This window comes from Centrocercus urophasianus, unplaced genomic scaffold (genome assembly GCF_019232065.1).
Source record: "Centrocercus urophasianus isolate 14NV4802_14NV808 unplaced genomic scaffold, USGS_Curo_1.0 seq_10, whole genome shotgun sequence".
Lineage (NCBI taxonomy): Eukaryota > Metazoa > Chordata > Aves > Galliformes > Phasianidae > Centrocercus > Centrocercus urophasianus.
Window position 1 is genome coordinate 41505118 of NW_024884142.1, and position 24906 is coordinate 41530023.

Genomic DNA, 24906 nt, shown 5'->3' on the forward strand with positions numbered 1-24906 from the left:
ACTTATTAGTAGAAATCTTCATTGGAAATAATTGCTATTGGAAATAATTAACTTCTGCATAGCAAATCTTCAGCAAAACCATATGAGTTTTGAAGGTGTTGATGAGCATGGACTGAAAAATGAAATTTGGGAGGAGTAATAGAAATACATAACAGAAAACAAGAATAAGGTCTGAATAAATTTCCAAAGCAAAAGCAGTCTAACAAAAACACCCGTATCTGACCTACTGTCATGGTTTTGGTTGGGAAAAAGTTAATTTTCTTTGTAGAGGTTTGTATGATGCTGTATTTTGCATTATTGAGGAAAACGTGGGTTTTTAAACTTCCGCTGAGCAGTGCTGTGCAGACTCAGGGACTTTCCTGCTCCCTGTGCTGTCCTGCCAGCAAAGTCCTGGTTCTGTCTTCCTGTGGGGGTGCACAAGGAGACAGAACCAGGACAGCTGACTCTGACCAAAGGGGTGTTCCGTACCCCATGACATGTGCTCAGTAATATTAGCTTTGGTAAAGGACAAGGGTGGATGTTTGGAGTGATGACGTTTTTCTTCCCAATAAAACATTGCACGTGATGAGCTCTGTTTTCCTGATATGTCTAAACATCTGCCTGCCAATGGGAAGCAGGAAATCAGTTCCTTGTTTTGCTTTGCTTTCAGATTACTTTTGCTTTGGTAAATTGTCTTCATCCCAACCCACAAATTCATGCACTTTTACCTTTCCTGTTCTCTACTCCACCCCAACTAGGAGCAGTGAGCAAGCAGGTGTGTGGTGTTGAGCTACCTGCTGAGGTTAAATCACAGTCACACATGCATTCTCTAACCTTTTCTTTTTAATATTACCTTATACTTTATTATAATAAAAAGTGAAGACAGAAAGATATAACGAAGACATCCTACTAAGCTGGATCCTTATGAGGTGGACGGAAACATACCTTTTCTAAATGAAAAGCTCAATAAATATGATTAAAACAAACAAACAAAAACAAAAAAAAAAACCTGAAGAGGCTTAGGCATAGTTGTGGGGAAAAACATAAAAATCAAATTAAATGAGAATCTCAGCATTTCCCAAGTAAAGCACTCTTTTTGACAAGTACAATTAAAGCATCAGGTTACCTCAGCAATATTTTGCAGTCCGGAGGTGACAGCTGAAAAAAGTCATGAATTGACAAAGCAGCAGTAGTATTCAAAAGCTTAAACATGTTTCAGCTACAAAAAAAAAAAAAAAAAAAAAAAAAAAAGGAAAGATTTCCAAGTTATGATTCTATTAATTGAATGTTATTTCCACTTAAAACAGAAGTAGAAACAAGGGCTGGAATTTTCCTAAAAACAGAGATAGAATGATCTTTGAAAGTGAAGGGTAAGAGTTAAATACAAATACCTCTATTATACAGTTTGAGATCTCTTGTGGAATTGAATAATTTCTTGTTTCCAAAAGTGACTACGGAAACAAAATAGGAAGTTGAGGGTTATGTCTGTATATTCACATTCTCCATTGCCACTGGAAAGAAAAGCATGGAAAAGCAAATGAATGGACTTAAAATAACTAAATAGAAAGGTTGGCAAGGTTTAGTAATCTGGCAACTACCCAAGCCAGGGGGTATGGAAGAGACTTGCTTGTGTCCTAAGTAGCTTCTGACAATGTGGCAAGTAATTTAATTACTGGAGAAAAAAAATAGTGGTATTTTGATTAAGTGGATGAAGTGCTTAGTTCAGTTGTGCCTCCTGCCATCCAAATCAGTGTATGCTGCAGACAGATAGTTTTGAAGTTTCAAAATGACCTTGTATTTCCTACAGAAATAAAGGAATGGGCCAATAGACAGACATAACATCAGTCAGGAGATCTCACTGATATGTACTTTCAGTCCAAGCAGTAGGATATTTTAGTCACTGTTAGGAAGTCTTCAAGAGTCTTCTTTTTGTCATCTTTGAGGACCAAAAAAAATCTCTTTAAAAATGTTAGAAATTGAGAAAAAAACCTAATACAGTACAGGTAAAAAGGAAAAGAAGTAAATAATGATTGCAAGAAAAGATAAACTAAACTTTGCAATAAAGAAGAAAGCTAAACTAACAGCAAAAAGCTGTTCTTGTCTGTGGACAGGATAGTTTCACTGTGCAGAGACAGGAGAGACCAAAACTAAATGGGAACCCTCTGTTGCATTCAGTAAGGATGAGAGTTAAATGTTATGACAATGCACAGTGATTAATAGAAATAAGAATTACTGCATTGGAAGTAGGAAGAGAATACAATGATCTGAATACTTCCAAGCTAGGGAATATAGATGGAAGAATTATCTACGAAGTACGTAATAAACCAAAATGAGAAGTAGACATCAGGGAAAAATTATTAGGGTCATGAAGATAAATGGAAAACTAGTTAAAATGTAACCAGTTTCACAAAAGGTAAACCATGCCACTCTAAATCTTATCAGTCTCATAACTTAACAGATTTTCCTAGACAAGAGACAAATGGTAGATTCAATCTGTAAGACTTTTCTGTGGTGCAGTGTATAAAAGTATCAGTTAAGTACAGGATTAGCACTATAAAGATTGTAAGTAAGATAACAACTAATGAGGATGAAGGACAAGATAACATGCCAACATAAACAGTTTGCCAGAGGGAACTTGCTGATGAAGTTTCCAGAGAGTGTGTTTGAGGACTGGACTTATGTAGTGAATGTAGCAATAGCTTTGGCACCTTCAGTAGAATGAAGTATTGAAATATCATGCAACAAGAACTGAATGACATTGAGGAAAGCTATGAAGCCCAAAGTGTTAGGGAACATCTGTGATAGCAGATGGGAGGAGTTCAAACACAACTGTGGTATAGTTGCTTCCAAATGCATTAGTCTAGGTATTTCTAGTAACAATGGAGAAATGCTAATGCTGTAGGACATCTTATTTTCGTAGGACAGCACTTTGCTCACTGTATATGTGGAAATTTTGCTTTAGCCTGAGAAGGCCAACAGACCTTTTCTCTTGTGTTCTTCAAAACCTTGGCAGCGTAAGCATACATCCTCTAAAAAAATGCTGTATATGCAAAATGAAAAAAACAATCAGTTATAAGTGGCATGTCTATGACCTCAAACTGAGAGAGAATACCTCAACATATGTAAATTAATCTATAAATACACAGGAAGGAAATGAGCATTGTTTGAGCTAAAGGCCAACGCTGACATAAGAACATATGAGTAGAAACTGAGAAGGTATAAATTCGGAATAGAAATCAGAGGGATTTTTGGGTGTATTAGCAGGGAGATTCATGGATAGACTTCAAAGAGATTAAAGGGCAGGACAAAAACAGTGCTTAAAAGAGGACAGGGCATATTTGCCAAATTGGATGTATGATTGGCTGCACAAAGCAATGGAGGATTGGATTCAATGGCTTAGGACATTCTTTTTCATTCTGGTATGCCCGTCTGGTGAGTTGACTCAGTTAAGAGCTTTTGTTGCTCCTAACATTTTGCCTACAGCAAACACAGCAGACCATGCAGCACCTTGATGAGAAATAGCAGCATCACACTCTCTCCAGACAGCTTACATAGTCATTCATGTTAAATGCAAATGCAGCTGCGTATTCCTTGTTTCTCTGGGCAGGAGTGCACCCAGTTTGTATAGCTGAGATAAAAGAATGCCGTTCTGGAAGAGCATGACCGCACAAATAAATTAATAGGATTCAGTGTAATAATATAAACAAAGAATCCAAGTTGAATGAATTGTAACCTTTGTTTTAAACACAGTTAGCCTCATATACAGTAGTACAGAATCAAGTTCAGCAGACAGCTTCTACTGCATTGAATGTTTATACACAAAAACAGAAAGACGTGGCAATAAAACCAGCCAGCAAAGTGTTGAGAGGTAAAAGTAGAGAGTGAGAACTACTTTTATTTTTCTAAGTGTTTCTGTTGTGGTCTTCCTTTTAACATTGAGGACAAGAGCTAAAAGGTTAAGTGTTTTACCGCTGTTTTTCTGCATAGACTGATTAAATTTGTCATGGTCTGATGGTCTTCTATTTGCATGGAGTGAACAGAGTAAACTCATCTTTATGTGGACCTCTTTATTCTTATAAGTGTAGGTTTCTTCCTGCCCACAGCTTATCTTAAAATATTCTTGTGAAGCGATGGATAGAAAATAACCAGAAATGAGGCACCACAGTGAAAATGCTGACAGAAAATTGCAGCAGTGTAATATAAGTGTTTTAACTTCACATAAAAACCACTTTTCTATCTAGATAGTAGAGGATTAAAACAGATTGCAGGACTCATTGTACCTTGTGCTTTTTAATTAGAGAGACTGCTGATATGGTTGGGATACTGAACACAGGCTTATTTTTACTCCAGTCTAATGGTGGAGGCAACAAAGGGAAGCAGAAGAGAAAGCAGCGTTTCCACTTCCCCCAGTATCCATTAAAGTAAGATAAGCCATATCAGACAAATGTTTTGTCCTAACAGGCACAAATTTAGAAAAGACAGTCTGCTGTAAAGTTTTTCTAATAATACCATTGGAGAAGTATGAAATTATGCAAAACAGTGTGAAATATGTGCAAAACAAACACATGGCTAGTGAGGGGTGCAGCTGTGATGACCAAGAGAAAGAGCTCCTCAGCAGCTCCCAGGGATGGTGCCAGGTCTCTGCTGAGGCCTGTCGTGGCTGTATGCTGGCCTTGAGCACAGGCAGCCAAGTGCCCCTGATGGTGAGATGCACACAGTCGTGAGAATCCTTACACAGGAGGAGGAAAAAAAAGTCACACTAAGCTAAGGAAATATTTCCATTCCAAAACATTTTTTTATTGCTCTCTAGAATCTTCAGGCATTTTCCACTCAGCGCGTAGTTAATGGTGTAAATAGCATATGAGAGAAAGGAGGGTGCTGCTGTACAACAGGAGATGCTAAACACTATATTTTATCTTCATTAAAACAGATAAGTACAAGGGCCAGATCTTTAGGAGTCCAGTGTAAAATGCAGAAAGTGCATTGTGTGATTGCTTCACATTACAATTTGTATGCAACATTTGTGATTAAGTATAAGCAGGGGGTGATTAACCAACAGTAACAGACAATATTTCATCTCTATTGTAGCAAATTGAGAATGCAAGCAGGCAGCAGGAGTAGAGGAGTATGGTCTTTTTCTTGTGTTTGAAATGGCAGGGGCTAAATTTTCTTAGGCTTCTTTTCTTTCTTTGACCAGTTAACAGTGATGCTGATGTCAGTTTTTCAGTGTTGTTGAATCTGATGCCTTTTGCTTTGGATTATGGCTGCTATGGGCAACAATGATGGATTGAGACATATGCCCTGCAGCTCAAGCATCCTTCGTCCATTGAAAACTCTCACTGGACCTGTCAGTGGACAGAAAAGAAAAAAGGATGTGGATGAACTAGCTACAGATTTCACTTTGCATCACAATTGAGTTCAAAGGGCAAGAGTGGGCTGTAAGTCATCACTTTTGACTATATTCTCAGTTTGCCTTGCAAATAGCTGGAGGTCACTAAACTGTGAAGATAGCCAGCACTTCTTGGTATCTTTCTCATCAGGATAACAAACACTTCTATTCAGACATTCAGTCTTCTGCAGTTGGAGAATAGAGAAGACATGCTAAAACTTATCTCATTGTTTTCTGCCCATCTAGGGACCTGTAGATTAAAGACCTGAGGGATTGGGCCATACATATAAAGTCTTAAATGGGTGAGCAACACCTTTGTGTTTGGTGCTATGTGGTTTTTACGAAACTGGAGTAATAGACCCTATTTCTTATATGACAAAGATCCTAAAATCATAGAATCAAAGATTGGCTTGGGTTGGAAGGGACCCTAAAGTCCAGTCAGTTCCAAACCCCCTCCCATGGGCAGGGTTACCACCCTTTACGTCAGACTGTCCAGTGTCTCATCCAGCTTGGCCTTGAACACCTTAAGGGATGGGACATAGGCAGATTCTTTGGGCAGACCATTCCAGTGCCTCACCACCCTGATAGTAAATAATTTCTTCCTAGGAAAGTCTAGGTTGTTATTCTGCCAATAGCTCTCACCTGGGATCAGTAATCAGTCAAAGATTGGGTCTTCATCTCTTAACATCTGAAGACAGAGAAGAGTAATTGAGGCTGACCCAATAGATCATTGTCCTGATAAAGAGCTGGATAAACGTGGAATCCCAAACAGAGCAACCCTTCCTTCCCATTAGGAATGAACAGAAACATCTCCCTCCCAGGCTAGAACAAAAATTGTCAGGAACAGTTTGAGTTCCAGTCCCAGCCAACAACTAGCATAGTCTAGCTTCCCTATTAATAAAATAATGTATCCATAACATCCAGTTATGCAAACAGAAACATAGCTCTGAGCATTCACCCTACCTGGTACTCCTGCTGACTGGAGAGTATGTGCATCCCACAGGGCAACTTCTGCACCGGGTCACAGAGATCTTCATTGAACTTCACAGTGAATTTCGTAGGGAACAATATTTAAGGTAAAAATAGAAAACAGTGTGAAAACAAATTCAGTCTCTAGATCAATTCATCAAACTGAGTGGAAATATCTGTTTGCTATGTAAAAGATAATGAGAGAAATTTGGCTTTTGCTCTATTAGCTCAGTCCACTCAGGTAGTCATGTGTGAAATTACCCAAGGGGAAAAGACAAAAGCCAGTGCAGGAACCATTATTTGCTTTGTTTGGCTATGCAATATACATTACAAACTGAATTAGTTTGGAAGACAGAGATATTCATCAGACTGCACAGACCCACTGACTAGAATGAAGCATTGGTGGGAACTGCCTGACTGGAGAGCATGGAGAGTGTTGACAAGAATATGGGGCATTCATCAGTGCAATTTTTAGGAGATTGTTTCTCTAGTGGGTTTAAAAGTTGAATTAATAGGCCTTGATTTCTTTATTCATTTTGGTCAAAATGCGGAGAATTTCTAGACATGATAAGGGAAATGGTAGTTTTTCCATTTTGTAGTTCATCAGTGAATATTAGTCATATAAGAAAAAAATATATATCCTTTTTCAGATTCAGAAAGCACAGCGAGGTTGCCATGAGCTAAGAGTTGCATTACCTACCAAAATATTCAGTCTTTACTACTGCTGTGAAATACAAATGGAATTGGAGTGCCACAGCTGAAAAATCTGCTCTCTCTGACTATTTCCAGTTCAGTGGATCAAGTGAAAGGGAATTTGCATTTTCATAACCAGTTACAATAGTGGTCATGATCATTATGATAGCTTAGTGAAAAACCAAAATTAGCAAATCATTGTGTTCTTTGTCAGCATGAACTTTTCTACAGACTCACATCTGTCAGGTTTTGTCGGTGTGGATGTTGTTTTGCCCTTGTGCAATGGTAACATGGATGTGGACATCTGTGACAGTCAGAAATACTTGTTTGAAATTCCCTGTGCAGAAGGCAGTCAGCCAGTGCAGTGTTCCCTAGCTGTGATACAGGGATTCTTTTATACCCATTCTTCCTGTTTTCCCTCATAAAGTCAATGATTTATGTGCTGAAGAATGACTTGCTCTCTCCCAAACCAGTCTTGAATTTACTGCCTTCTGAACAGTTTTTCTTCCTTTGTATTTTCTTCTGCCATCATTGTCTTATCACAATTGAAGATGATGAAATCAGGAGCACTGTTTGCTCCTCATCAAGAAATTTCTTTTGCACCTGTTTTTTCAACAAGATTACTTTAAAGCACAAGAAACTCAAGCAGAAATACTAGTAATGTTTCAGCCATAATGGTTTGCAAATATGTGAAAGAAATATATGTACGTTTTGCACATAGACATAATAAGAAGTAGGGAATAAGAAGTAGTGAATTGGGTGGATGTGAATTCTGAAAGACTTAATGTTTCTTTCTGAATTTAAAAAAAAAAAAAAAAAAAAAGTAGTTTTCAGTTGCTTGCGATGCTTAACTTATTCCCAAAATGCACAATTTTGAATCACATGAAATGAAAATACTGTGTATGAGCTAAATTTCAAATAAGCTTTTTAAACTTCACCCACAATCATATGAGTGCTGTTGTGATACACACACACACGCACAATTACTGCAGTAATATTTGAGTTCATTCTTTCTTAGTGTAAACGAATTTGTGCACGGATAACAGAAAGTAGGACTGGTTTGCCATGTGTTTTCTGTGGTCAGCTTGGCCCTAGTGCTGCACTGTTTTTCTGGCAGAGTTGTACATTAGCATGTCTCAACGTGAGAAGCTAGGTCCCTGCTCCTGCAGCTAATCCATCAGCTGACATTAGCTTTTCTGCTAAGCCTGGCTGGGTGAATGCATTCAAGTACTGTTTCCCTAAGGAGCATCTCATAGAAAAATACCAGAAACATCCACTCACCCAGAATCAATGTAGTTTTTGATAGACTGAGCAAATCTTGTTATACATGTTATCATGTTGAATTTGTCTAGTTTTTTCTTTATATGTGCTTTTCTTCAAATTGATAGACACTAAAATTAGGTTCTCGTATGCTGAAAACTGATAGTAATTTAAGGCAAGCTATTTTCACTGCAGGTAGTCAGTAATGTCTAGAGACAACATACTATTTGTCTTTCTAGTATTTAATTATTGTAAGTATCTTTGTGTGTTCCGTGTTCAATTCTGGTGACTGGGAAAGCATTTAGAGACACCTGCTTGTATGAGAGCAGAGCAGCCTTGTTGAGATGTGAAGGGCTGTTCTATTTGCTCTAATATGTTTTCAGAGATGTCACTGATGTGACCTGAAATGTTACTGTAACCAAAGGCTTTTTTTTCCACTGAAAAAATGAGATCTCTGTCTTCCCCAAATAGGATGATATTGTGATTTTCCTTCTTTATTCTGTAGCAACTTATTCTGCCTTCTTCTTCCCTGTTCTTTATGTACGTATTGCTAAGCAAAGTTGGGCAGTAAACAACAATACAGTGAATCCCTAGATCTCATATTGCAGTGACCTCTATTTGAGTCCAGACTGAATGCAAAATACAGTGTTTCAGTGTGTTTAAGGAATGTGTTATTCAAGGAATTTACCAAATAAAATGTCAGTTGCTAAATATCATCTACTTTTAAACTAAATTCTTGCTCCCAGAGAACTTATGCATTGTCATCACAGCCCATGTTTGTTTTACATGACAGAGAATTGCATCTAGCAGAATAATATGCAGCAGGTATAAGCAGTCTAATATAGAAGTTTTTAGATTAAAGAATTGGATTGATCTTGTGAAATGCTGAATTAATTGCCTAACTCTGCCTTATGCCCCTGTATGATCTGGGGTGAATAATTGTCTCTTTGTGTCTCAGTTACTCAGCTGGAAAATAAGGATGTCTTCTTTTGTCTACTATGTTTATTAAGATCCTAACTGACTCAGAACAGGAATTGTTCTGATTGTTTTTTTTTTTGTTGTTGCTGTGTACCTGTATACAGCAAACAGCACAATAGGTGGGAATGCAATCATTAATGTTGCCTCTATGTTTTTACTTCCATCCATGATATCATCAATGACGTGCTCCATCTATTTTATCACTAAGAAAGAGAGAGGATCCTCTACTCTATTTCCAAATTATATCTGTATAGTGTTTCTAGCAAACATAAACAGCTCGACTCTTCCAGCTTGACTTAGTTTTGGTACGTTGTTGCTTCAGTTTGTTTTGACTGTTGTTGTTCTCTTTCTTTTACTGCAATGAGATTTTTATCTGTCTCACTGAGGTCCACCCAACCACAAATTTAGATGCAACATCAACACGGGAATCCACAAAAGTGCATGGACTTCTCTGGCTGTAGAGGGAAGGCAAAGCACTCATCATTATTTCTGCCTGGTTAGGCAGTAGCTGAGATCAGAATCCTACTCTATTAGGAATTATTGGCTGGACACATTATGTAGATTAGTTTGCTTCTCTACTTTGTAAACAGGTAAAGAAAGAAATCAAGTGCTACTTTCTCTTTTAAATGATAAGAAACTGAGGGCCATCTAAAATCATTTTCATTCACAAAATAAATTCATATTAGGCTGAAAAATCAATGCAGGACTCAAGAGGTTGAACAACTTGCTATTGTCCCATATAGCAAGGAAGGATATGGGATCTGGAGAGGCATGCAAACATGGATATTTTTAAAATATCTTTTCTTCGAGTAAGTATCTGCCTATACAAAGTGGGAAATAAATTAGAAAATTGAAGCATAATGTCATTGTCAATTGGTATTTCAGCAAAAAAGAGGAATTGCACACTACTTGAGAGCTTGTGCCTTGGTAGTGCAGTTGTGCATAGGATGGAAGTGTGAAATGATTTTCTCTCACTACATTTCTTTGGAACAGCTTCCTCTGCTGTTTTTGAAGCCATCTCTTTTGCTGTCTAATAGTGGTGAGTCTCAACAGATGAAGTTTGCAGGTCAAGATAGAAAGAAAGAAAGAAAAAAAATCTACGCGTAGACAGAGCAGTTGAGTATGCTTGGATGTATCATCTTCAATAAAACACAGAGATTTCAGATGGAGAGTCTTAGCAACACAGTACAGTGAATAACATTACACATTTGGTGAACTGTTTCCATCACACTGCTGGATTCACAGTCACTTAAAGAGGGAAAATATCTATTGATTTCAGAGGACTTTGGGTCAGTCTAGCAGAACAGTGAATAAACACAGATTTATCAGGTCCTTACAGTATATATTCCTATATTAACCTTATTAATAAACCTTCTGGGGTGGTAAGGAGCTACTGCAGAAAACAGTTCAGGCTGAGTTTGTTTCTAATCAAGAGAGAAAGGTAAAGACTGTTATTGCTGTAAGGTTGTCAGGATCCTAGTCTCTTTGGAAGAGCTGTGAATAGATGCAAAAAGACAAATGATTTACAGGCCTTTGTTTAGACTTCCTCTGTAATTTTCAAAGCCTTTCTCCCAGGCTGGAGAACTGCCACAGTGAGAATATTATTGGGCAAAAGAACCCACTGGCAGAGAGAGGAATGAGAGGTATGGCCAAGAGGAGTGGAAATGGTAGAGTTGAAGCCACAGAATAAAGAGAAAGTGAAATGGTTCTGTCTGGACAGCTCCCAGAGCAAGAATAAGGGCATATTTAGCTGCTGGAAGCCTCATGGAGTCCTCACAGCAGGACACAAGGCAATCACAGGTCTGCCTGGCACTGTTATACAGCAAAGCAAGCCAGCTGGCTGCCCTGGGTGAGAAATTCAGTCATAAGATAGAAAGGAGGGACAGTAGGAAACTAGGGAACTAGATCCCTATTTGGGAAACTGGGACACGTTCTACTCTTCAGTTTTTCTTCTGCTTAATTTAAGCCACTGCTGCCAAATGCTACACAAGTTCATGAAATGAGGAGAAAGTGTAGGAACAAAGTAAACTGAAAAGAAAAAAAAAAAAAAGGCCACCAGAAATGATAGACTTGGATTTCATTGCCACATGAGGGAGATCTAAGCCTAAGCCAGCCTTTTAGAGCTGTGTCATGCAGGAGGAATCCATCAGCAGACTTAATGTGATGCTCATAACTGAGTTCATTCTTGATGTTCTGGAGGATGGCTCCCATCAAATCATGCTACCAGGTGACAGGTGAAGATGGCTTCCCTGGAAAAGTGCAATTAACAAGTGATGAAAGCAGCCTTCTTTCTACATAGCAGTCCTTCTAACTTCTTCTAGACTTTCCCTGTTGGGATGTTCCTCCTCTAAAACATATACACCAGCTGTAGGAAACAAAAACAGGTGCAGATATGTCACTTCATGATATATGCCCAAAGCTTTTGAAGGTAATTCAGATTCTGTACAAAGAATAAATGAAGTCAAATGCTTCCTCGGGTGGGAAGCTGTACACAGGTTCTTTAATCTATTACATGAGACAAAATTAGCATTTCTACAAAGTTATCTTAAATAAAATTTGCTTTTGCTACTGTGATTATTTCTTTGAATATTAAAATAGAAAGCTTCTGCCAAGGTAATACAGTCTGATCTACCTATTTTGTTCATGCTGAAATGATCTGATGTACCATAGAAGTTAGGATTGAATAACAGATTTTCAGACACTTCCATGTAAAATAATAAAGTACCTCATGAAGCAGTCAGTTACAGGCTAGTTACTCGTTGGTGTTGAAGTATGAACCCCCAATAGCTGCAGGTACAAGCACTTTCAAAAGTCCCACTTAATAAGAATCTGTTGCGAGTCCACAAACAGGTTTGTTGGACAGTATACTCATCATGTATTCTCACACAAAGTGTGCAAAAACAGTAACTTGTTGTCTAGGATCAAGAGACAAGTTATATGGGCTTAAAGCCATTTTTGCATCCCTCATAGCAGGAAACACAACATCTAAGGCTAATATTCAGTTATGCTTTTAGATCCCTGGTTTTACCTCTACCTACATGAAGAATTATATTGTCAAGTTATTTCCATTTATTCTTAGTCCATCACACATGTCAAGAAATTCAAGCTCTGATCTAGTGGACTCCCATGCCAAAATATGCATATGCTTAATTTTTCACCTAACTGCCTTCCACAAGCAGTGTCAAATCCCTTGAGGTCAAACCAGGGCATGTTTCACAGCAGACGCTTGTCCTGTTCTTACTCACACTTCTATCATCTGCCTTCTTTCTTTTAAAAGCAAAAGAAGCTGCTGGTGGGCTGCTTAAGCACCTTTATTGAAGTAAAATGTTAATGGTATTTTGAATGTTATTTAAATTATTTATTTGCTTATTTAATTATATTTTTATAATTTTATATTACCCACAGAATGTTATACTTCACTAGAGGGTTTGGCTGTAATTAGCTTCGTATTTGTCCTCTACCAGAAACATGTGAAGACGGTGGAGCCCCACATTGGAGCTAGAAACACTTGCACTCAGAGAGGTAGTTCACTTGGTTAAAAGCACAACAAAATCAGTTGCTGATCATTGACCACAGCTCAGCTTTCCGAAGCCCCATCTGACTAATACTTTATACATATGAGCCTTGGAAAAGCACCAGATAGCAGTTGGTTGTGAAAGATAGGGGAATAAATGGGAACAAAGCAACTTTCAAATAGATATTCCCCCAAAAGTTTGCCATCCTGTTGACAGGTTTGTATTGTGATGTGCATGCCACAACATGTGCCTGTGCCTACCTCTGTCCACGTGTCTTCATGATCTTGGGATAAGCAGTGCTGTGTCTAATGTCTGTACTCTTCTTTTTGCTCAGTTTTCAGGACTTTACTTGCTATCGTTCTTCACCATCCTCGTTGGGCTAGTGCTTTACTCCTCCACATCCACTTACGTAGCCCAAGATCCTCGGGTGTACAAGCAGTTTCGAAACCCTTCGGGACCTGTTGTAGACCTGCCAACCACTGGCCAGCTGGAGCCGTCGGTAACATACACCAGCCTGGGGCAGGAGACAGAAGAGGAGCCTCACGTCAGAGTTGCTTAAGCCCAGGGTCATTGGTCACCTGCTGATGATTCAGTGGAGCTCGTATATTCATTATCTCTGTATTGTACATAGAGAAAGGTATTTACCAGGTGCAGTTACACTGGTGAGCTGCAAGGTAGCAAATAAGGAAAGCTCATAAAAGTGCAAATTAGTTGTTCCAGGGTGTTCATTGCAAGGAGATTCCATGTCCCTTGTTTATGATGTGAACAGCATGTTTGCCATACAAACTGCTGTATCTGAATCAGTCTTTCAAACTACCTATGAAAGATATTCAATATAGAAGCTGAAATTACAAGAAGAAATTCATGGAAGCGGGTATTTGCATCCACTGAGAGATATTATGCCTAAGCCACACCAGTTGTGGAAAAGATATCTTTTTACAGCAAATACACTTGTGTAGTCACTGTTGATTTCTCTCTAAGATTTGTTTGTTTGCACAAAATAGATGGGTTACTCGTGGTAACAACACCCTGACACATTTTTACTAGCACCTTGAATTTGGTGAGGGAAATACAATAAATTCATCTGTGCTATCTAGTTGCCCTTTCTAGGTAATCTATTCCATGAATCCAGAGGAGGGACAACTTACAATATCCGTCTCTATTCTAGGAATAGGTATAAAGTGAGCATTTTAGCCTTTCTATATTTGCAAGAAGTGAAGTACTCTAGCATTGACCTCTCTATGATCCATGGCAGATTTCCTAGCAGCTGAGGTTCTGCATCAGGTGATAGGGAGTTAATTTCTCTGTAGTTGTGACTAACACAGATTTCTTACTTTTAAAATTTTAATCTGTTAAAGAAAAATGCATTTTCTAGTTTCCTATGTATTGTACCTCTCTATGGTAAGATGACATATCATGTGGATCAGGGCACTTATTTTAGATACTCGGTGCATCGAGGGCGCCTTCTCTTGTTCCAGTGTGCTTAGTCTCCTGTGGTTCATTGTTCTAACAATAGCTGTGTAGAAATTCGTCAGTTTTTCACCAAAACCCACAAATTGTAAAAATTGGGAAGATTATGCGAGGAATTCATGAATAGGAACACTGGACCATCTGCTGGTGTAGCACAAAAGCATCCATACCAGCAGGGTGAAGCCAATTATCTTTCGTTAACTACAAAACTAGCAGAAGAATTCAGCAGTTTTCTTACATTCCTGGGAATATATGAAAGCAGTTAAGGGTGTGCTCTGCAACTGCAATTCTGCTCCATGAGCCTTATCAGAAGGGGGAAAATCTTAGCTGCAGTCATGAGAATCCACTGTGTGTGCTCTTTTGAGAGCACAATGAGAAGTAATCACAATTTCAATATCCATCATCTATTTTTAATTTAAAAATAAGGAAAAGGAAATGGTATAATGCCAAACAGATAGGAAAGAAATCCAGGAGAGCTTGGTTTTATTCGCAGATTTGCCACATCTCTGCATCATCTTGGGCATGACTTACCTTCTGTGTGGCTGCATTTCCCAATCTCTATGTAAGGGAATAGTTATATTTTACCTACCTCACAGGGGTGCTATGGGACCAAGTAAAAGTGTATTTATTCATCGTATTTGAACATGGGGTTTACAGCTGGGCTGATGAATATTTTGCTTGTGGGCATAAAAGGTGAATTTGATTTGAATGGCATTCTGCTGAGGAAGTCTATCTAAAGTGCAAATGTAGGTCTTCATACTTGAAAAATACAGCTTTCCTATTTCTATTCTAAAAAAGAATAAAAGAGAACAGAAAGCCTGTACTCTGGAGATTAGAAAGGCCACAGGTCAACCAAAGAGGATGAATTTCTGCTGAGGTAACTTCCATCTTTTATAGTCCCGTTCTGCTTTAGGATTGAAAAGACTTCCCTGAAGCAGACTGGGAGAAATATCTATCCAAATATACGTGAAGTGACAAATGCCAAAATGCTGCTGAACAGCAGACATATGTTTTCTCTTACTTGTGTTGTGGCTGAGGAGAAGAGGCGATTTCTGTCCCATCGTGTTTAGGCTGTCTGCCAGTCTCCCGCTGCAGCTGAGGGAAGGGTCTGCAGTATTGTCAAACCGTACTCAAAGCCATTCTAAAACCTTCAGTTAAGATTCTCTGATTTTTTTAAATCAAAAAGAATGAGATTTTTTTTTCCTGCCTTCTGTTTTTAAATCATCTTTAGCATTCATCTTTCCAAGCTTTTTCTCCTAAGCCTTTGAAGAAAAAAAAAAGAAAAGAAGATTCCACAGAGAAATAGAGTCCTTTTTCTGGGAATGTGGAGGAAAGCTCAAATGCTACAGGATTCGAGGTTAAAATGAACAAAAAAATCGACCTCCCACACTCAAGAATGATCGCCTGGTGCTTCAGGTTAGCAGGGTGGAAGTCCAGGTGGAAAGCACGTGGTTCACTTGGCTGGAGCCCTTGTTTAGAGTGGGCCAGTGAGCATCCTGGGTCCAACCCTGTCAGGTTTCATACCTTCACAGGAGCAGTGGCTTTGGCCACAAACACCACAACACTGTCAAATGCTCAGAGGCAACTGACAGGCACCTGTCATCTCAGTCTTTTTGCTACCTTTTATACCAATTAAATACCTTTCTCTGAATGTTAGTCCCCATGTTGATCTTGAGATCTTTGAGGATGGTGTGTGTGTTTGTTCTATGTTTACAATTCCTTTGTTTTGCATAACTGTTTTGGTTTATTTCATTATTAGTATTTATTTTCAAGCCAAATGTTTGTAGTCCTTCCACCTGTTTCTCTTCAATTTTTCTGACACTAACTTGTAGATGTTTGTTGGAGTCTTCTCAGAAAGAGCTGGGCAGAAGGCATGTCCTGGGCACTTTGCTGGATTGGGAGATTTACACACAAGAGTTTACAAACCATGGATGTCTACGATATGCCATCTATAGTGATTTTTAGAGGCTATTTTTAAAAGCTCTGTCCTCTGGAAATAAAGTGTGAATGTCTGGGTATACACTCGATGCCCAGCCACCATCCTCTGTGTTGTTTGCACAGGAGGAGTCCCATGTGCAAAGTGGGTCTGCTTCACATTCTGCATCTCCCATTAAAAAAGGTGGGAACTTCAATTAGCACCAGTGTGCTAGTGCTGGATGGACCTCTAAGGAAGACAGTAGTATAGCTTTACAAGTATTGACTGTGAAGCTGGGGTCTAGTAAAGGAAAACATTACTTCTGCCTGCTTGTTTCCTGCAGTTCAAGACCTCAGAACACACCAGCAGAGGTTCAGCTATCTAGCTGGCAGCTACTCTTCGTAGATCCTTGCCTGAACAAACTGAAGCCCTGTTACACTGTTGGCGCTGAGCAGCCCTTAGCAAGACTGATGTAATTTTCTGCTACTGGATGAAAACCTTTACTGGGAGACAAACCTTGTCCTTGTTCCAGCTATAAACTTTCAAAACAACACAATGAAAGACCAAGCAATTGAAAATTTTGCACCATTGTGTCATATGAAAAAGTTTCAATGTATAGTGTAGAGATTGCTAACTTGTGCTATTAACATTTTGACAAGCGTGTAGTATTGTTTTCTTTTTTAAAAAACCATTTAGTATTCCTGAGCTAGCTATGAATATAAATTTTACCCCATGGGTAGGATTTTACTGTTGAACGCCGTAATAAAGCACACTAATCTTGACACTGCAGATGGAAATGTGAACCAAAACCAAAACCAAGCAAACAGAATCCCAACCCCAAATCCTGCATAAAAAAAGCTGAACAAACCTTTCTTCATTTTGATATTTGCATGCTCCTATATGGACTGGCTGTGGCAATGTAATGCCTGTATAATGTTTTCAAATAAAAATAATGCTTTATGAAATTATGGTTATTAGTTTCCTTGTCTTCTTCCTTACTAGTTTCTTAGAATCAAATCCTTTTTCTAAAGTGTAAATCTTGACCAAGGACATATTTTTTGTGTGTGTCTGCTGCAGACTTCTTCCCCCTGAGAAATGGTTAAGCTACAGCTCCTCTGAGGCAGCAATTGACGTGCCTACAAACAAATACCATCAGGGTCACTATCCTACCTGGCTGGCCCCCATTTGCTGCTCCAGGATGTTACAGGGTCTCCTGTACACCCTCTGTCTCACCTGCTGCATTGAAAATCCAGTGTTGCTGCAGCAATTTGCTGCTTTATGTCTGATTTTCCAGTGTGAATGTTTGCTGAGTTATGAAGAGCTCCAGAAGTTTAGTTACTGAGCACAGTTTTATCATGCTAACAGTTGATTTGTACTTTCCTCCAACTGTGCTCAAGTGTCTCTCCAGCATTACAGAAATCTCTTTTTGTTGCCCAGCTAGAATTCAGCCTGAGTTTTTGAGTCATACCAAGAGTAATTGCTTGGAATTACTCTATAAATTGATTATAAATACCTATAAACAGATGTTTCTTTGTTTAACAGCAAACATGTTTCCACCCTGCAAGCACATTCAAGCTACCAGTCCCCCTTTGGTTTTTCTTTGTTTAGCGTTAGCTCTCCAAAATACTAGAAATCCAGAAGCTGCCTGCTTAACAGCAATATGCCATAGCATATGATTCAGGAAGCATTATTTTTTACATGTATAAATGTTATTGTATTAAATCTGCTCCACAAATCAAGATAAAAGATTTGCAAAAGTTTTGGAAATTGTTTGCACACCCACAGACTTCTTGCCATAGTAACTGCCAGATGGTCACCAAATGTGAACAGCACAGCAATGGTGGTGACATCAGTGTGAGAGCGTTGGAGACATCATCCTCCCTCTCCATTTTGAACTGGGGGGTCATGCACTGCTGTACTGTATTCTGCTGTATTGAGAAAGCTCATTCCATAGGGCTGGGGTCACTAATTAGACACAGACTGGCTGTGAGCCATCAGTGTGAGACAAGAAACAAGAAAACCATCAGCCAAATTGATTACAAAAGTCTAATTGTATCCCTCAGATTTTGCAACTGCGTTGTAGCTGGGGTTTCAGTTTCAGTGCATGGCTCACAGTGTTTCTTCAGACCACTTTGTGGCTGGATGGCATGGAGCAGCATCTACATCCATGGCCCCCTGAGAACTCTCCCTGGAGTGCAGGAAGGCTGTTGCTATCTGCTCTTCACCAGTTTCCCTTGGATAAGGAAGATTCTTCCCTGCTCTAAAGCAGCCATGAGGAAGAATCAAAGTTTGGCTCAAAGCAAATGATAAGGCTCCATGTGGAAAGTCAGCACACTCTGCAGCCATTTCTCTTGTGAAAGAATAAACTTGACATTGTTTGGCAGCATTTTTCTTTTTTAATTCAAAACTATGCACTGAGGTCCCCTGGTATTTACAAGATCAGAATCTGCCCTTCTGTATATATTCAATAGTTGTAGAATCTTTTTAAAGATTACAGGTATTGCCAATGCCAGTATACTTGACATATATTTGTGAATTGAAATGAGGTAAAGCTGATTTTATTGGATTGAAAGATTTTATTCTACTTTAAATTGTCATTTATAACCCTGAATGATAGTAGACTTTTCTATGACTCTTGATTATGTACAATGCTCTCAGGCAATTTCGTAGTGCTAGCCTTATCTTAATGCATCATTAATTTCTTACTGTCAAATGCATTATTTATACTAACTATTGCATTTTAATCACCATTTGTTGATAACAATGGACTTATCCAATTTTCATATAATAAAATCATCAGCATGAAATCTTCCCACCCTCATTATGTGAAATCAGTATACATTCTTGTCAAGAGCTAACTATTGGATTTGCCATGGATAAACGCGTGGCTTTTTAATTCAAGACCTTACTAAAGAAGAGAGAGGTAATGAATATGTGCTGAGTTTACATGATCATTGAGCACTGAAATGCTAAGAAACTCCATTATGTTGGATTTTGAGACACTTTGCATACAGACTAGTAACTGATAGTCGATAGGCTTGAATCTTTACAGGTGCAGGGTGCCTGCAATCCTATGGACTGACATCAGGCAAGGTCATGCATATTTAACTTCATGCTGCCTGCAGTAGCCAGTTTCATAGAAGCCTGGCTTTCTGCCAGGTTCATAGCTAAACTGGCAATCACAATTTGCATATTCTTAAAATGACTGCTTGCCTAAATGAAATTCCTGAGTGAGAAGGGGAAAGGGACTGGAGTAATCACAACAGTAATCTGAACGCTCTCATTATGTGACTCCCTTTGAGCTTTTGCGTGAATTATCTAATGTAGTTCTTGGCATTAAACAGATTTGCAGATGCTAAATAGGTCACACAGGTATGCAACCATCAGTCTGGATTTTGTAAGACTTTATGTCCCCAGTCTTCTTCTGTGAGTCTACACTCTAATTAAGAAAAGCAAGCCCGCAAAGCAGGATAACAACTTTGTTCATGTTAAAATGCTGCAGTTCAGATTTGCCACACTCAGCCTTCCTTCAGCAGGATGCAGTTAACAACCATGTTGACAAGGAGTGTTGGAGTTGCAGGATGTACTCTGTGGTGCAGCCTTGAAGCACACTGCTTCCTGCAGTGCAAGAGGCACATGGCCAGCAGGCAGGTGGGAAAAGCACAGAATAATAACCTTTATTTCAGCCTTGAGTCTCAATACAACATATTACAGAATGAAACAGAGTTTTTAAGTGAACAGGTGTAGGCTGAAAGGAGAAGATATTTCCCTAAATCAAAATACCCCTTGAATACAATCCTGCTCTATGCTATTCCTGTTCAGCCAGTGGTATAGCAATTATATGCATGTCATTCGTGATTTGAAAAAACAGGTCTGAGAAAATATGCTTTTGCCTGTCATTTGACTAACAGAGAAGGTGAAAACTCTTACTTGCTGACACCGTCTCTGGTGTTGAAATTAAGAGGGGTGGATGGTGGAGGATGAGCCACAGGTAGCCCAGAAGTCATTGAATATAGCCAGTCACTAATAAAAAAGCTATATTATTTCAGGTCATGAAAGTGACATTTAGACTGAATGAGTAACCTACATCAGCAGAAAAAAAGAAACAAGCATATAAAGCAAAAATGTCTTTCCTATTTGTAATGACTTAAATTAATTACAGGGTTAGCACTGGCAATCCATTCACATAAATAGAGACCAGCTTCCTCTTCCCAGCTCTTCTCTCCTGTCAACCATGTTTCCTCTCTGCAGGTGAATGCACCAAGGAAAGACTTACAGGTTCTTTTTTGTATGTTTGTTTGTTTTGTTAGTTTATTTTTAAGAAAAAAGAAAAAAAGTTTACCCAAGGTAAAGCCATGATAACTTGCAGTTTCTCCTTCTCCTTGAATGAATGTGTAGTTTGAGCTGTGTTTGGTGCAAATATGAGATGAGGCTGAACTGGTTGGCATTTGACATCACAGGCTGTGAAGAGGGTTCTGAATGCTTATCCCCCAAATCTAAAATTTCACTTATCCTGCAGACCTCACTCCATGAGAGAGAGTAGATATACTGACCCAGGTGAGATTTTTCTCTTATTTTCTTCATTTACGTGATCACATTCATCATGTAAACTCAGCACACGTTATTTCCTAGGTACTGGTGGGGAGGAATGTGTGTCCAAGATTTCTTGTGCTGATACAACTTTAAATTTTGTGGATACTTGTAGGGCTGTGCTCTGCAGAGCCAGCAGTCTGGCACATTCCACAGGCTTACTTTAATGAGAATTACTGTTGTAAACTGCTGAGCTAAGGAAAGTAATTGCAGCAGCTGCACTAGCAATGGCTTCTATCACTATCGTGGAAAGAAAAATATCTCTGCCAGCTACAGCACAGGTATTTTATTATGACAGGGGAATATAGGTAGATTTTACTATGAATACTCATTGTAAAATATTGGGGGGGGGGAGGGGGGTAATGTCTATTAAAAAGATACCCCAGCCCTCCCATTTTAATTTGTATGCTTTCCTTGTGCTTCTACTGTTCTTTCTGCCCACATGTGACATGAAGAGAACTTTTCCACCTCAGCATTTGAGTCTTGGAGCAAAATACCAACACAAGGTTGAAAAAAAGCATTGGCAGCCCCAGCCACATGAAGATCAGTTCTGTGCCTATATCACATGGAGTGTTGAAGGCAAGATGGTATCTGCAGGCCTGATGATGGTGGGCTGGGTGCTGCCACATGCACATCTCCACAACTTGCCTCAGCATTGCAGCAGGCTGCTGCCAGCCTGGCCCATCAGTTAACATTATAAGACTTTCTGGAGATAGCTCTTGAGAAAACAAGCTGTACATAACTTGATCATGTGGCAATTTGTGCTGGTGGGCTTCTTGCTTTTTCACTTCAGACTACAAGGCCTAGCTGTCCAGCTGGGCTGTAACACTGATTGTTCTCCAGGGCTTCCATATCTTTCTGAAGTTATGATGAAAATATAAATTAGTTGCAACTGTAGCTGGCTCCTCCCTACAAGGTGTATTGTGAGGTGTCTGCGTTGGATGCATGGAAATCTAGAGCAGAAATGGACAAAGCCCCTGAGAACCATCTCCCAGACATTGAAGACAGAAGAAAAATTCGTCAAACAAGAACGCTACCATGGTACTTGATTCTTAGCAGAGGTATTAACGTTGCCTTTCTTGTTTGGTTTTCTCCTAACACTCATAAATGATATTTTAGAAATGTATATTAATATGTAAGGGAAAATTTTTGGTGAGTTGGTTGCTTGTATTGTGGAGAGATAAAATCTCTGTGAACATGAGAGATGATCTGTATGCTGGAGCAGAGGGAGAATAACTATCCTTGTTTGGTTTTATTGGTTTTATTCATTTTATTCTGTTGATATTGGCTGTCTGCTGGCTTTTCTTTGCAAAAGCTGAATGGAAATTAGGAAGTATTTGTATCTGAGGCTCCATAAAAGAAGCATCCAGAGTTTGCATTGACAGTTTAATCTAATGACAAATGCCAGGCACTTTTTTTTTTTGTTATTTCAAAAAAAAATTTTTTTTTGAAAAATTGTAAGATTTTTAAATTACCTCAATCTAATTATATCAACATTTCTGGACTAAAGCAGCTTCCAGATCTTATGTTCAACATTTCCCCTACTGTTAGCTTCATACTTGGCTTGCAACAGGCCTAGGAGGGGGGAAGAAAAAAAAAAAAAAAAAGTCACCTCTTTCAGTTTTCCCTCTGCAAGGAGAAAAGATGAGGAAAGAAAAATAAAAGGAGAAAAACTACTGGGGCTCTGGACTCCTGTGTGACAGTGTCTTTACCAGCAGAGCCTAAGGGATCCACTATTTTGATCTGTAATTGTCACTAATTCATTTGGAAGAGGAGGGGGCAGAAAGGAAAACAAAACAAAACACCCCAAACAAACTACTGCTAAGATACTTGAATATGCTGATTTCCATGAAATTTAAGGTGTGGTCACACCACTCACTGACAACTAGAGAAAGTATGATACCCAAAAGGAAGATGGCAATGAATTACAAACACTGTAAAGATTTGATATCCAAATTTTCTATGTGTTTACAACTGTGCTAGACTCTAAAAACTTTTAAAAGACAAAATTAAAAATGATCAATAGAATAAATGTTTGAAATACACCTATTCTTTCCTGGTTCTATGTGGTAGAGCTCTTAAAATTTGAATGCATTTCTGTATTTAAAACTAACACTATAAGTGCTGAATTGCTCTTACTAAGGTTTCTTGTTTCTCCAGTGAGATAAAGAAATGTTTTCTGCGTTGCATTTAAACATAGCAGCTGCTTAATAGATCTTGCATTTAAGCAGAAAAGAGAACTCCTGGAAAAAAAAAAAAAAAAAAAAAAATCAAAGTAAAATGCACAGATAATTCTTGAAATATATTGTTCTCTTCAGCTTTTAACTGATATTTCTAATTCAATGGGCTTTCTCATTTTGAATACCAGCCCCTTGTCCCACCCACATGGCACCTTCAAGGCACCCATACACATGGAAAAGATTCTACATAAGGCTACTTAATGGCAGACAGCTGCAAGCACTGACTTTTTCTGGAGTTGTGTTTTGTAAACGCTAAGCTAATGCCCTTGCCTTCTGCCCAGCTACCAGATGTTGCTAATGCTTTAGAATGGCTCCTGTCCAGTCTTTAGAGAGATGTACCTATGTGAACACATCTCTGACCCTTACTGTCTTTCCCTGCTTGACTGGAAAGCATATTAACATCATCCAGCAAGCCTCTTTTATCTTTTTTTTTATTTATCTTTTTGTTTTGTTTTCTTCTCAGCATTCCAACTTATCCGCCGAGTGCTCTTAACTATACCCCTTTCAGCTCTTCTCTATTCATCCAAATCTTTGAGAACTTAATTCTTTGGTTGGCTCTTCTCTTTTTTCTCCATTTTAGCCATGGGCAAACTTGTTCACTTTTCCAGGTGAATGTTAATGACTCTCATATTTTCCTCTCCAATTCAGGTCAGCATTCTCTATCCAGACTGAGCTGTCTTCTAACCTAACATTCCTATACGGATGACTGCACAGCTAAAGCCTTGCTCAGTCTTTTCCCACTGGAGCATCTCACTTCTTTTCTTAATTACTATAAACCCCCAGTCCTGCACCCATCACTCCTTTGGATGGATGTGTGTTTTGTCCTGAGGAGATGCTGCTGCTCATCCTGGTTTAATTAGTTTCTCCTTAAAGGCTGTTCTTTGGGCACAGCACTTCAGAGGTCAATTCCGCTTCTTTTCTGCTTCTGTTGCAAATAATTAGGGGGAGAAATAATTAGCACAAGTGGTTCCAGCAATAGAGGTTCCTCAGTCTTAGCACTGAAGTGTTTTGTATTCAACTGATGTTAGGCTAGTTGGGGATATTTGGGGGAATCTTTTTTTTTTTCTTAGTACCTAGTAGCTAGTAACCTTTGATCATTTCCAATAGGACAATACTCTATTATCTGAAATCTTGTAGCAAATTGATGTAACAGTCACTGAGAGACCAGATACTTTAAACAGGCATCAGTTTATTACACTCTTTTCTCTCTGTAAAGATATTTCTGAGCTCAGAAGGGATTTCCCTTGACGAGGCAGAGATGCGAGAGAGGAGTCACTATAAATAACTAATTATCAAAAAAATATTTTTAATTGTGTTTGTGGATGTGTATACTGCCTTGCAAGGAACACCTCATGCTTATGTGACTCTCAAACACCGAAGTTGAAGAGATGAGTCGCTCACACCCAGCTCTGCCAGGTGCTCGGGATGAGAGGTGAGAACACCTGTAAGGCAGCACTGCCCTGAGGGGACGGGCAGCAACTTGTGATGGGGAGTCTATACAGCAGCCTTCCATCTCCAGTGCTTTCCCACAGTGCAACAGGCTCCATCAAAGAACAAGGCATGTTGTAATTTTCTAGCAGTTTATTATATAGTGGAGCTTCTTTAACACGTATCACTATCTCCTCTTCTGATTTTCTTAAATCTTTGCCTTTGGGCCAATCCATAATCACTTCAAAGATTCTCAGATGAGTGAGATTCCGTATTTGAGCCAGCTGTTTGATCAGTGCAATCAACTTACTCCGTTTAGCATCAGTATTCTTCCTTTGACTGCTGGCTGAAAATTCAAGGTGCCAAAAGGAGTTGTGCTTCGGTACCAACTTCTTGTGAAGCAGCTTGTGACCTCAACAGAAGGGTCCTCTGAGAGACCAGATCTGGTAGACAGCTGCTTTATGCTCTTTGTCTCTTAGG

At 39.0% G+C, this 24906-nt stretch overlaps 1 protein-coding gene across 1 annotated transcript in view; it reads left to right on the forward strand.

The window, feature by feature from the left end:
* The window catches only part of SLC35F1 (solute carrier family 35 member F1), a 234330-nt gene extending 217241 nt beyond the window's left edge, over positions 1–17089 (forward strand). Inside the window, exon 8 of the mRNA XM_042818195.1 lies at positions 13118–17089. Within this exon, the coding sequence (XP_042674129.1) occupies positions 13118–13342 (225 nt within the window). The 3' untranslated portion in view covers positions 13343–17089. The remainder of the gene's footprint in view (positions 1–13117) is intronic.
* The last annotated feature ends 7817 nt before the right edge of the window (positions 17090–24906 follow it).